At 43.1% G+C, this 14,164-nt stretch overlaps 1 protein-coding gene across 1 annotated transcript in view; it reads right to left on the bottom strand.

The window, feature by feature from the left end:
- LOC145417815 (troponin C) overlaps positions 1-14,164 on the bottom strand; it is a 112,835-nt gene that overhangs the window by 2,484 nt on the left and 96,187 nt on the right. Inside the window, exon 5 of the mRNA XM_080286437.1 lies at positions 4,582-4,713. Within this exon, the coding sequence (XP_080142563.1) occupies positions 4,582-4,713 (132 nt within the window). The remainder of the gene's footprint in view (positions 1-4,581; positions 4,714-14,164) is intronic.

Genomic DNA, 14,164 nt, shown 5'->3' with positions numbered 1-14,164 from the left:
ATATTGTGAAGAGAAGTGCATGATCAGGGATTTGGCACCTCTTTTTAGCTTAACAGCGTCCGGATTCACTTTATCGGGTACGTTTGTGTGAAGCTACAGAACGTGGTTTTTAGCGTATCAGATAGAGCCAGGATTCTGGGGGCTTGAATGGTGAGTGAATGGATGCGTGGCCCATTGGACTGGGCAAAGTTAGTCCGTCTGGACGTTGCTACTCCACACCCTGCCCTTGGGTTGGAAGGGAGGTCCGGATGATGATGATCATGAAGAGAGAGACCATTCGTTGTTTAGAGGTTATAAGTCATTTCCCTTAAATATTCATCACTTTATATCCTCCCCAAGCTGAATAGAATCATCTAGTAGTAGCATGAATGAAAAAGAAATGACGTCATCGTACTGAATGGATAATACGACCACTGATCCCTTTGGCTGGCATACGTATATCTTATCTTGCTCTTGGCATCTCTAGATGATTCTGTTGACCTCAGGGTAGACTTAGAACTGGACAAAGTAGATTTCGCCATTATAAACCTGTTCAGTGCAGTGCAGGCGGTGGCTCAATCGGTAGAGAGATGGCCTGCAGTCCTAACGGACCCAGGTTCGAATCCCGGCTGGGGCAGGGAACAGTTTAAGGATTTGAATTTCATTAAATCAAGCTTTACTGATCTACCAGAAGTCCCGCAGACATGTAAAAATACCCCCGCTAATACCAATACACCAGTCCTGTATGAAACGCCCTAGCATGAATCCAATATGGACGGTGGGTGTTAGCCCCGAAGTGGTGACAGGTAGAGGTGAATGGTATGTAGGAGGACTGCTGGGCCTTGATAGCAGGCTGTGAAGCCTATGCCCAGAGTCGGGAACAAAAAGAAAAAAAAAAACATTAATTCGTCCTAAGATGTGTGTGTGTGTGTATATAAATATAGACAGATAGATAGATATAGATAGATAGATATAGATAGATATAGATAGATAGATAGATATATCATCAGCCGTTTGAGTGTCTACTGCAGGACCGGCCTAACCCGACCGAAGTGGAGATGATTTAGCCTATGTATCTCTACCAAGTGGCTTAGGTTGACTGGTAGAGATTGTATGTATAGGGTAGGACGTGCTTGTAAGTGTAACTGTAGTGGCTTTGGATGTGTGTGTAGACTATGAACCAAGTATAATTAGGCCACGCGAACCGAGTGGTTACAACCATACTTTATAGTATGCGACACTGGTTCAACCACAACAGCCCTTATGTCCGCCAAAGCAGTTCGTTGCCGGAAGAACGCTCCCAAAGTTTAATACCCTGGCGGGGCGCAAACCCTCGTTCTTCCATGTCCAAAAACACACACTTTACCACTGTACCACAGAGGCTCTCTCTCTCTCTCTCTCTCTCTCTCTCTCTCTCTCTCTGTATATATATATATATATATATATATATATATATATATATATATATATATATATATATATATATATATATATATAAATATATATATATATATATATATATATATATACATATATATATATATATATATATATATATATATATATATATATATATATATATATATATATATATATATATATATATATATATATATATATATATATACATATATATATATATATATATATATATATATATATATATATATATATATATATATATATATATATATATATTTATATATATATTTATACAGTCAAATCGCCTAAGGCGTGGCTAATTGGTTCTGGACCAAGCCCGTGCCATAGAAAACTGCGCCATACAAGTAACTAAACCCATGGGAAAAATGAAATTTGGTTCTGGACGTTTGCCCAAAGTCCCCCTTTTCACCCCAGTTTTCCCTATTCTTCCCCACTTTACACATGCACACAATCAAGCAATCAGTCAATGCATCTATTACACACAAATTAATCACTAAACAATGAATAATAAAGGGCTTTAAGTGCATATAATACTGAACATACCTGACTCTAATGACAATACTGCTTAAGTGGAAGGAGTAGGACTGGGAGTTCTAAGGCAAGAGCCAGGCTACTGCCCGCCAGCTTGAGGCAAGCCTGGTCGTGCCTCATGCTGCTGCTGTGTAAGGCTGTCTCCCTCCATTTCAGCCTCCTGAAGGAGCCCCTCGAAGTCTGCCTCTGACATCACTGAGAAGTTGTAATCATCGTATGCATGGGATGGACCAGCCTGTGGCTCAGACTCTGCTGGTGGCAGTGGTTGTGAGACTCGGAAAAAGTAGCGTGTGATCACCTCCTGTCAGAGCTCATTGAATCTCCTGTCATGGAGGTCCTTGTAGGGTGCTGCTGCGTTTTCAGTTAAGGTAACGAAATTACAACACTTCCCCACATCTCTATCCCATTCCTTGGACTCGTTCCTTGAGCATGTCCACTGCCACTAACAAATCATTCACTTTTTTCATTGTTGGTTCCTGCCTCACTGCCAGTCTCACTGTCAGCCTGTCTGTCACTCTTACTGTCCACTGGAGCATCTTCCTCGATGACTTCATCCACCACAACTTCAAAAGAGCCGGTGCCACAGCCACGTCCATCATGTAGTCTGCTGTTACCTCAGAACAGCCAGGAACTTGATGGGCAACGTCCACAACCTCCTGCAGTTGTTGCGCCACGTCCTGTGGCCCGCCAGGTGCAACAAGTGTCGAGGCAGGGAGGTTAGGCAGAAGGTGCCAAGTGTGGATGATGGTGGCCTGGCTTAGCTTGTCCCAAGCCCTAAGCAGACTGTCGATGGAGTCCTTAATAGGATACCGGTGCCAGAACTCTGCAACACTTTGCACATCCTTTGGTGTGGTGGGGTCTGGCTGAAAAGCATCGCTCTCATCATCACTTCCTGCATCTTCTTCGGTATTGCTGCCAGGTGTAGGAGCAGACCCCTAGTCTCCTGCAGCTCCTGAACCTCAGGTGCATCGCTGGTAACTGCACGCAGGAACTTGTGGTACATGTACTGGCTGTACATGAGCTTGAAGTTGGCGATAATTTCCTGGTCCACGGGCTGCAGTAGAGAGGTGGTGTTGGGTGTAAAGAAGACGACCTTCACTTGTGGGTGGTGGGATGCCAGGTGCTGGAGGTGGCATGGGGCATTGTCCATCAAGAGAAGCACTTTGAAAGAGACACTGTGCTTCTTACAGTGCTGCTCTGTGTCCTTGACAAGCAAATAAAACAACTTGACCACCAGGTTCAAAATTGCCCATGCCTTCGCCTGCTGCCCTCAGTAAACACCAGACTCCACCATATCACAAAGGCTTCTGAAGGCCTGGGGCTTTTTAGCTTTGTGAATGATGAAGGGCTTCATTTTAAAATTACCGGCAGCATTGGTGCACAAAGTAACGGTGTACCGAGATTTGTCTGCCTTCCTTCCCCTCACCTGCTGCTGCTGCTTCGAGATGTAGGTAGTAGACGGCAGACATTTCCACTGCATCCCAGTATCATCCTTATTAAGGACTGTCAGACTGCTGTAACCTTCCTCTGTGAACTCTTCTTGAAGGAGAGCAGGGAAATTGGCGGTGGCGGTGGTGTCTGCAGAGGCACGTTCACCAGAGGTGAACGTTCTTCAGGTTCTTCCTCTTCAGAAAATACTGACACCATCCTGGGCTGGCTTGGAATGACTTGGAAGGGTTCAGGCCAAGGCGGCGACAGGCGACACTATGAAATTTCCTGGCCTTATCTCTAAGCAAAAGTCCGTCGACGGGTACGTTCTTCTTCTTCTGCCACAGTACAAACATGTGCAGGCACCTCTCTGCCCACAGAAGAGCTTCTTCAATGCACCTAAGACGTCCATCAATGCTCCCAGTCCCGTAAGCCTTAACACATTTCAGAATTTTATCCTTGTTCTTATAAATGGGACGAATGCTGGATTCGTTGACTTTATAGGACCTGGTGAAACTAGCCTTCTTTTCTCCTTTCTCGATCCGTTTAATAACATCCAACTTCTGGTCGAACCTGAATGGTAGTATCTTAATCGAAGTGCTCCTAGGGGAGGCAGATTTCACGGGGATCCTGTCCACCATTTTTGTGGCACAATACTTAATAGGCACAAAAAACGGGAGGGTGATTTGGTAACAAGTGGTCTGGCTACACACTGGGTGGGGCTTGAAAGGCAGGCGAGGGCTGAGGTTTGCTCTCCAGCCACCAAGGGAATTTGCTCGCACATTTCAAACCTTGCCGCTCCCACGCCATGGGTAGTTTATGCATGTGGTTCTTTTTTTTGGTGGGGTTCTGGCACCTTGCCGTGTCATAGAAAACCTTGGCATAGAAGTATGCACCATAGGTGCATATATATATATATATATATATATATATATATATATATATATATATATATATATATATATAGAGAGAGAGAGAGAGAGAGAGAGAGAGAGAGAGAGAGATGGATGTGTGTGTGTGTGTGTGTGTGTGTGTGTGTGTGTGTGTATAAATGCATGTATGTATGTATTTATTTATCTGTTTATGTATGTGTTTATATGTCATGGATGTTTATATTTTTGTACAGATGCACTGGAATGAAAGAATTAATCTATATTAAATTATTGCCCTGGTAACCTGTCACCAGAAGTTAACACTAACCGTCAAAGTCAAGGGTGCCGGATCCGTCCTCGTCCACCTCCTCGATGATGCCATCCAGGTCCTCCTCAGTCAACCTGTTGTCCAGCTCTCGCAGGATCTCCTTCAGGGTGTCCGTCGTGATGTACCCGTTGCCTGTGGGGAAAGAATGTGGCTTGAGGAAAGAATACATTAACCTGCCACGTCCCGTTGACATATATATACTACCCCCTGGGGGGAGGGGGGTTTTCAAGAATTTTCCCCCAGTATCCATGTTTGTCATACGAGGCGACAAAAAAGCTTGGCGAAGGGTTAGTGCCACTCCCCGGAAGACAGCTAACTAAATAAACGAACAAGAAGCCTCGGACAAGGACTGACCAAAAGATGACGACCAAGGACTGGACAATAGATATGGTACGGATTGCAACATGGAATGTAAGGGGTGCGAATGATGAGGTGAAAGAGAGAGAGACTGTCCAGGTGCTTGAGGGTGCAAAAGTGGATGTATGTGGAATAACTGAAACTAAATGGCGGAGTGTGAGAGAATGGGAGTATGGATGGGGTATATGTGCAGGAGTAGGTGAGAATGAGAGGGCAAAAGAAGGAGTGTGTATTGTTGTGAGTAAAAGATGGAAGAAGAACATAAGAGAGTATGGATCAGTTGGCTCAAGGATTGTGTGGGTAAGATTGAAAGTTGGAATACAAATGTGGGTGATTGTGTGCGTGTATGCGCCAATGCAAGATCGTGCAAGCAGAGTGAGAGAAGAGTTCTGGACAAATGCAGAAGTGTGCATGGAAAGGTTTGGAAGGAATGAGAGAGTGTTTTTGATCGGTGATATGAATGGTAAAGTAGGGAATGTGAAGGTGGATGGAATAGTTGGTGAGTGGGGTGTGCCTGCTGAGATAGATGAGAATGGCAGTGCGTTAGTGGACACTTGTGCCGGGAGGGGGTTGGTGATAGCCAATATCCTCTTCAGGCACAAAATGATCCACAGGTATACAAGGCGAGTGATGAGAAGAGTGGGTGGTGAACTGAATGAAAGGAAGGCAATGATTGATTATGTGTGTGTGGATGAAAGGATGCGAAGATGTGTAAAGGATGCAAGAGTTTATAGAGGTTGGGGGAGTGGACTTTCTGACCACTACTTGATGGTGGCCAGTATCAAGAATCAAGCAATATGGAGAAATAGAAGAAGGGAAGGACGGGAAGAAGGAGTAGTTGCAAGGAGAGTGGAAAGGTTACAAGAGGATTAGAAAATGGCAGAATATAAGAGAGAAGTAGCAGAACAATTGGGTAAATATGAATTGGAGCAGATGAGGGACATGGAAGGTGTATGCAGGATAATCACAGAAGAAATATGTGCAGCACGTGATGTGCTGTGTGGGGAGAAGAGAAGACGAAAGGGGTGCAAGGAACAGCGTGGTGGAATGACGAGTTGAGACAGGCTGTGGCACAAAAGAAGAAAGCATACAATGAATGGATGAGAAATAGGGGCGTGGAAGAAGTTGAGAGGCGGAAGAGAGAGTTATATGTAGAATGGATGAGAGAGGTGAAAAGATTAGTAAGATAGAGTAAGAAGAGAATGGATGAGGAATTTGGATGGAATTTGATTGTAAAGTGGAGGGACTGTAAGAAAATATTCTGGAAAATGGTGAAGAGAGTAAGGCAGGGTGGCAGTGAAGTTAGCAGGGGAGTGAAAGATGAAAATGGTAGTTTACTAGTGGAGAAGGGAGAAAAAGTGAGCAGATGGAGAGAACACTTTAAGGAATTATTAAACATAGAGGATGTAAGGAATGCGAGTATAAGTGGCTGGGGAATGGCTGGGAGCAGGAGGGAGGTGACAAGACAGGAAGAAACCAGTAGGATAGAAGTTGTGGAAGCAATGAAGAAAGTCAAACTGGGGAAAGCCCCAGGAATTGATGGAGTGTGTGGTGAAAAGCTGAAGCATGGGGGAGAGATAGTAGTAGAATGGATGTGGAAGATGTGCAGATTGGCCCGGGAGGAAGGTAGAGTCCCGGAGGATTGGAAGTCAGGTATAATTATTCTCGTGTACAAAGGGAAAGGGGAAAAAGAAGTGTGTGGTAATCATAGAGGCATTTGTCTTCGTAGTGTAATAGGAAAAGTATATGGTAGGATACTTATTGAAAGAGTTAGGGAAATATCAGAGGAATTAGTTGGAGAAGAACAGGGAGGCTTTAGGAAGGGGAGAGGTTGTGTAGATCAGATATTCATTCTTAGATCTTTACTGGAAAAGTTTCTAGAGAAGGGGAAGAAGTTGTATGCGGCTTCCATGGATTTGGAGAAAGCATATGACAGGGTGGATAGACAAGGATTGTGGAAAGTATTAAGAATATATGGAGTAGATGGGAAGTTGTTGAATGCTGTGAAGAGTATGTATGATGGTGCTAAGGGTGCAGTGTGTGTGGATGGTGAACTGAGTGAATTTTTCTCTTTGAAGTTGGGTTGAAACAGGGATGTGTCATGTCTCCATGGTTGTTCAATCTGTACATGAATGGGGGTAATAAAAGAGGTACAAGGTAGGGCAGTGGATGTTGGAGTGGTCCTGGTGAGAGAGGATAGTGTTTGGAAACTCCCTGTACTGTTGTTTGCAGATGATACTGTGTTGTTGAGTGAAGACAAAGGGGAGCAGCAAGGCTTCGTGGATGAGTCTGGGAGAGTGTGTAAGAAACGGAATCTAAAGGTGAATGCAGGGAAGAGTAAAGTGATTGTCTTTGAGAGAGTTGAAGTCAGTGGATGTACAGTGAGGTTGGATGGTGAGGAAATGGAAAATGTGAGTACATTTAAGTACTAGGGTAGTGTGATGAGTAAGGATGGAAGTTGGGAGGGTGAAGTGCTTGAAAGAGTACAACAAGGAAGAAGGGTTGTTGGTTCCTTGAAAGCAGTGATAAGAAACAGGGAAGTGAGCATGGGAGTGAAGAAGTTACTACATGACAGTATTGTTATACCAACTCTAACGTATGGAAGTGAAGCTTGGATGTTGTTGGAAGGACACAAGTCAAGAGTGAGAGCAGTGGAAATGAGATACCGGTATTAAAGAGGAGCCTGTGGAGTCACTTGGAGAGGCAGGCTGACAAATGAGTATATAAAGGAGCTTTGTGGTGTGGATGTGGATGTGATAGGAAGCATTAGGAGGAACATACTGAGGTGGTTTGGCCATGTGGAGAGGATGGAGGGTGACAAACTGATGAGGAGAGTGTATGTGAGTGAGGTGGAGAGGGGGAGAGGGAGGGGGAGGTCAAGGATGAGATGGAGGGAAGGAGTGGAGAGGTATATGAGAGAGGGGTGTGTGAGTTGGGAGCAAGGTAGTGAAATGGCGGTGGACAGGGCGACGTGGAGGCGATTTGTTTGTGGCCAACCCGTGCGGGATTGAGGCATCTGGCAAATAGATAGATAGATAGATAGACTTTTTGTCACTGTCGGTCCCATTAACGTATATAAACGCGCATCAATTGCAAGGTCCCTAATGTGCACAATTTTCAATTTTCGCGGGTGATTTTTGGTACGTATACACGGGACACCTTCCTCTACAAGATGCCAGGCAGGGTCAATGCCTTACCCCGCATGCCATTGTCTCGGCAATTCACTTGTTACCAGTGACTTGGCTAGTAAAGACATGTCGTGCCACAGTACGAAATTCAGGGCCAGAGTGATTCCCCAATCGATGACAATGTATTTATGTAGCATTAGAGGAAGACTCTATCAGTAATGATGATCAGGTAATGTCGCCAAAAAAGGTCAGGTATGTTGATGTGTTTGGTGAGTGAAACAATGCCTATATTGCCTATATTACTGTGTGAAAGCCAATATACTCTTATACTACATATATTTTCGTACCAAGTAAATAAATAAATACTGTTTATGAGTGGTGTGGAATCGTTACCCTCCCATAGAACTCGTCTTCTTTGAAGCGAGCCTGATAGAAAACCCATTAAGGTAAGGGGTACTGCTACCTCTATCAAGTATTCTAAACCTCAGGTGAGCGATTTCTGTATGAATTTTCGATGTTTCTCACCAAAAGCGGAGGTTTGAACAAAATTTTTTTTTTTTCCAAAATTGGTCGGGATTAGGGGGAGTCAGTGGTTGAACATCGGTCAGGACGAGGCGGGTTAATAATGAAATAAAAAGTGAACAATTCATACTTCAAAATTAGGCTCGATTTCTGTCTCTCGGTCAGAGCAGAACAAGTTTTGCAATTATTAGTATACAGCAGTCATTCTAAGCTATGAACATTTCTTTCAACTCTTTCATTAGTAAGTGTAGCCTATGTCAGTCAGTTTTTCCCTTTCACTAAAGAAAAAAGATCCAAAACTTAAAGGATTAAGAATGCTGCAAAGAAATACAGAAACATAATCATATGAAGAGTAACAATTATGAGTCATACACAGACACCATCATCACCATTATGATCATCATCCCAACCTCATTTCCCATTCAAGAATGGGATAAGGCACGATCCAGAGAACAAGCGGAAAAAACTGAAAGGGGGAGACTTACAACAGCAAAACGTGCTTTTAAAAGAAGAAGAAGAAGGAGCACTCAAGGAGTGCCACACCTGCACCCACTAATTGGTCCAAGGGCCGTATATTTGACTTTGCCATATGACCTAGAGCTGCTCCAGACTACCCTTAAAATCAAATACTCCATTCTTGTCTAACGCCTAACCCTTCGACCAACTTTGGTTCAGATTAGATCAAACTTGTCTGAGTTGACTTTGCCATGTGACCTTGACCTGCGACCAACTACTCTCATAATCAAATTACTTCAATCTCGTCTAATGCTTAACCCTTCGGCCAATTTTGGTTCAGATCAGGTCAAAGTTGTTTGAGTTGACTTTGTTCAGTGACCTCGCCTTTGACCTTTCCCCGTGACCTCGACTTTTGACTGACTGTTCTCAAAATCGAATCATTTTATCCTGGTTTTATCATGAACTCGCTAAAAGGCCGCCATCATCAGCCTTCCACTCGATATCAAGTCACTTCCTGTCTTGAGTCAGAAACGAATCGTAACTCGGCAACCAGTAGGCCGATTGGACTGAAAATTATTTTATCTTTCAAGGTAGAGCATTTTAATGGTACCTTGCTCAAAAAAACAAAAAAAAAATTGGGCTACAGTATGCCGCTTTTGCTGTGGTAAGATAATAAACACAGAAATTGGATAATTATAATATTGATTACACTATACCATTATACTATACAATTTTAGGAGTATAAGGAGGAAGGAAGGAGAGGCGAGCGTGATAATACAACAAACACGTAACTCTTCTTTGTTGTCATCCTGGCAATTTCACTGCCACACCAAGGAAAACCCATCCCTCCACTAAAAGCCAATACTAAATTTGGCCAGAAATGGGTCATAACTCGGGAACCGGTGGCCCGATTGGACTGGAAATTGATTGATTCTTCAAGTTAGAGCATTTTAACAGTACCTTGCTCTAACGAATATTGTGCTACAATTCCCTGTTTTTGCTGTGTTAAGGTAACAAACGTACGAACCAAGAAACCAACATACAGAAATCTGATCATCATTATAGATTCTTCCACAAAATTAGTCTATCTCATTAAAATTGTTTAAATTGACCTTGCCAAGAGACCTTAACCTTTGACCTGTTGTTCTCAGAAACAGGTCAGCCTCTTGAATGATCGTCAGTTCATCCATCAAGTTTGGTCCAACCCATTTCAAAACCGTTCTAGTCATTTTGTTCATACACAGATACATAGGTTGAGAGTTGATCTTGCCCTGTGATCTTGGCCTTTGGATGATTGCACTCAAATCTGAATACGTTCATTCTTGCCTGACCCTTCACCCTTCCACTGAGTTTGGTTCAAATAACATCAGAACTGTTTTGAACTGATTATGCCTTGTGACCTTAGGCTATTTGATTTTGCTATTTGACCTAGCTCTGTGATTTATATTTTTTGACCTATCCCTGTGATCCTTGTTCTGAAAAAGAATATGCTTCATCATTTGTTGATATTCAACTCTTCCACCAAGGGTGGTTAAAATCGGATGAAAACCGACTTATTTTATCAACACACACACACACACACACACACACACACACACACACACACACACACACACACACACACACACACACACACACACACACACACACACACACGCGCACACACACACACACACGCGCGCGCACACACACACACACACACACACACACACACACACACACACACACACACACACACACACACACACACACACACACACACACACACTTTACTTACAACTGTCCTTCTCCTATAGAGGACGATGGCTACTATACCCACTAGATGGTGTGTTTCTGTCTTTGGTGCCAGCATGTGTGACTCTGCAGACTGATTCTCCATCTGCAAACTTTGCCACTCAGTCGACATGTGAAGTCCAGGTTTGCTGGGAGAACTCTGTTTCAGTTGTGCCTCCATTGTCTACACTCTTCTCTGGCCAGGTTCCGAGGTTCTTCAAGATGAATGATTCCTTCGTTGGAGAGGGCTCGCCATTGTTTTCTGTCAGAGGAACTGATTTCAAGATCTTCTGGTATGATGCTGCATTCTTCCAGAGCTGTCCTTACATGATCTTTATATCTCTTCCTTTCTACCCTTGAGTTGCGGTGTGCTGCTGGAAAATGGCCACATAGAACTTGGTGGGGAAGGCAGTGCTTGGGCATGAAATATACATGTCCTGTCCATCTCAGCTGCTTTTTAGCTAGCATGGTTTCTGTACTGGATAACTTTGCCTGCTGGAGAATTTTTAAGCGAGGGACTTTATCCTCCCATGTGAGTCCTAGGATGCGCTGTAAGCATCGGATCTGAAAAGACTCAAGCTGTTGGATGTGATGCGGGTAAGTAGTCCAGGTTTCGCACTGTATATGAAGGTGGAGAGGCATATAGCTGTATATGCTGATAACTTCATCTCAGTTCTCAAGTTGGTGTTTTCAAAGACTGGATCTAAGATGCCGAAAAGAAGCTGGGGCATGGTTGATTCGTGCAAGGACTTCAGCATCAATGTTATGTTTAGCTGTGAGCACACTTCCATGTTAGGTAAAATTCTCCACCTGTTTTACCTTTTTGTCATTTATCTGAAATGCAAGAGGCTCTTTGCAGTGTTTCTCAGAGATATTATTTCTGTTTTACTGACACTTATTCAGAGCTCCATTGCACGGTATATGTTGGAAATGATGGTGTGAGACTGTTGTAGGGCTTCTGGGGTATGTGCAAGGACAGCACAGTCATCATCATACCACTGCTCTAGGAAATGAACGGTTTTAGCATCTGATTGTGCTTGAAGACGTCTGAGATTAAATAAGTTACCATCTGGACAGAACTGTAATTTTATTCCATCATCATGTTTCATTTACTGGTGACTTAGAAGGGTGACTGCAGTGAGAGATGCTGAAAACGACAGGAGCCAGGACACATCCTTGATTTACGCCCACATCCACATTTAAGGATTCAGATTTATTCCCAGCAATGGACACACAAACATTCCTGTTGTCAGGCAGGCTCTTTAGGATGGTAGGAATTTATTTGGAACTCCAAAATTTGAAAGTGTATTCATTAAAAGTTCTCTGTTGACAGCGTGAAATGTTTTTGCAAGATCAATGAATGCAATATACATGTCATGGTTCTCTTCTTGGCATTTCTCTTGTAACTGTTGGACAACAAAGATCATAATTATCACAGGTACTTCATTTTTTCCGAAATCCAAATGGTACCTCAGGAAGTGTTGACTCAGTCAAATGTTTTGTCAGTCAAGATAACATTATGTTGCCTAGTACTTTGCTAGCATATACAAGGAGGGAGATAACTCTACTGCTTTCAAAATCTGAGTTGTCCTCATTCTTCATGTAGATGGTTACAAAATCAGAAGTAAGACATTCACATGGAATTTGTTCTTGGTTCCAGATTGTCAAAATGAGATTTTGGTGGAGTCAGTGAAGTAACTGGCCACCCTCTTTGATCAGTTCGGATGATATGCCATCAGGGCTGGAGCTTTTGTTCCTTTTTAGAGATCGGATGGCCCGTACAGTTTCTGCAAGCGTAACATCGACATCTGTCACTTGAGGAGCAGTTGAGATGTTATCAGGGATATTGTGTTCCACCAGGTTTCTTTGAATAAGGTAATGAAGCATTGCGCCCATCTTTCTAGGACTGCCTGCTTGTCTTTCAGGAGCTCTCCTTCGGCTGATCAGAGAAGGTTTATGTTGTTTAGTTGGTCCATAGATGGTTTTGATGGACTTGTTAGTCTTTGAAGCTCTTTTTCTAACTAAGTCCACCTTTGTTCTCCATGTTTCTCTGGGTTTCACCCCTGAGATTCTGGAATTCAGCTTTTAGGTTTAAGGAGCTAGGGTGAGCCAGCCAGTTGTTATGTGCTATATTATTCATTGCAAGAAGGTCATGTATGCCCTCAACATTTTCATCAGACCAGTCTTTATGACAGTCAGTGGAGAAGACAAGTGTTTCTTCTGCTGTGCTTTGGAGCAGTCTTAATGTTCATACGGTCAGCATCTAGGTCTGTTGCACTGTTGTTTGGATAAAGTGGTGGGCATTGAGAGAGCTTGTATGTAATAGTGCTGCAGAAGGTGTTACAAGATGCCACATCCTTAAAACTACCACAGTATAGTTTCTTGGTGGATGGTCTGTGGCACATATGTGGGCGTATGACTAGTTGCAATTTGGTGACTATAAGGTTACGGTCTGTTGACCATTCAGCATCTCTCATAGCTCGAGTTATAAGAACTTCTTATTTTGTTGCCTTAAAATTATTTAGTCAGTTAGGTGCCAGTGTCTAGATCGTGGATGCATTTCGTGGTCTGGTGGTTATTAAGTTGGAAAATGGTGATGACTGTTCTGAGCAAAAAAAAAAAAAAAAAAAAAAGGCAGTCTAAGGCCATTGTTGTTCATGGTACTAACACCATGGCAGCTTACAGTGCCTTGCCAGAGGTGATTATCTTTTTCTACACTGGCATTAAAATCACCAAGCAGGATAAGTTTGTCATTAAGTGGTACTGAACGAACGGTAGCATCCAGAGGCATAAAACGAATATTTGACGGTGTCCTCAGGGTCATGTGTTGGGGCACAGACACCGATAAGTCTTGCATATTGGCCTTTAAAGAGTGGTATATACCAAGGCATCAGCCTCTCTGATGTACCTACAGGTGTTTCTTGGATACTCTGTAGTAGGTTACATTGGACTGCAAAGTCAGTACCATGGTTTCTTCTAACTATGTCAAGTAATACTCTCTAGAATTAGGTATACCCCTCTCTTGCTTCTATTCGGTTGCCCTCTCCTGAGAGGCGAGGCTCAGACAAGTCAGCAAGGTCAGTTTTATATATTTTCGATTCATGAGAGGGCAAAAGAAGGAATGTGTATTGTTGTGAGTAACAGATGGAAGGAGAATATAAGAGAATATGGATCAGCTGGCTCAAGGATTCTATGGGTAAGACTGAAAGTTGGACTACAAATGTGGGTGATTGTGTGTGTGTGTGTGTGTGTGTGTGTGTGTGTGTGTGTGTGTGTGTGTGTGTGTGTGTGTGTGTGTGTGTGTGTATGTACCAACGCAAGATCGTGCAAACAGAGTGAGAGAAGAG

Source organism: Coenobita brevimanus, chromosome 111 (assembly GCF_032717465.1).
Source record: "Coenobita brevimanus isolate Jiangsu-jjx chromosome 111, ASM3271746v2, whole genome shotgun sequence".
Classification (NCBI taxonomy): Eukaryota; Metazoa; Arthropoda; class Malacostraca; order Decapoda; family Coenobitidae; genus Coenobita; species Coenobita brevimanus.
The sequence above is the reverse complement of the archived record's forward strand: the minus strand, read 5'-3'. Positions and strand labels throughout refer to the sequence as shown.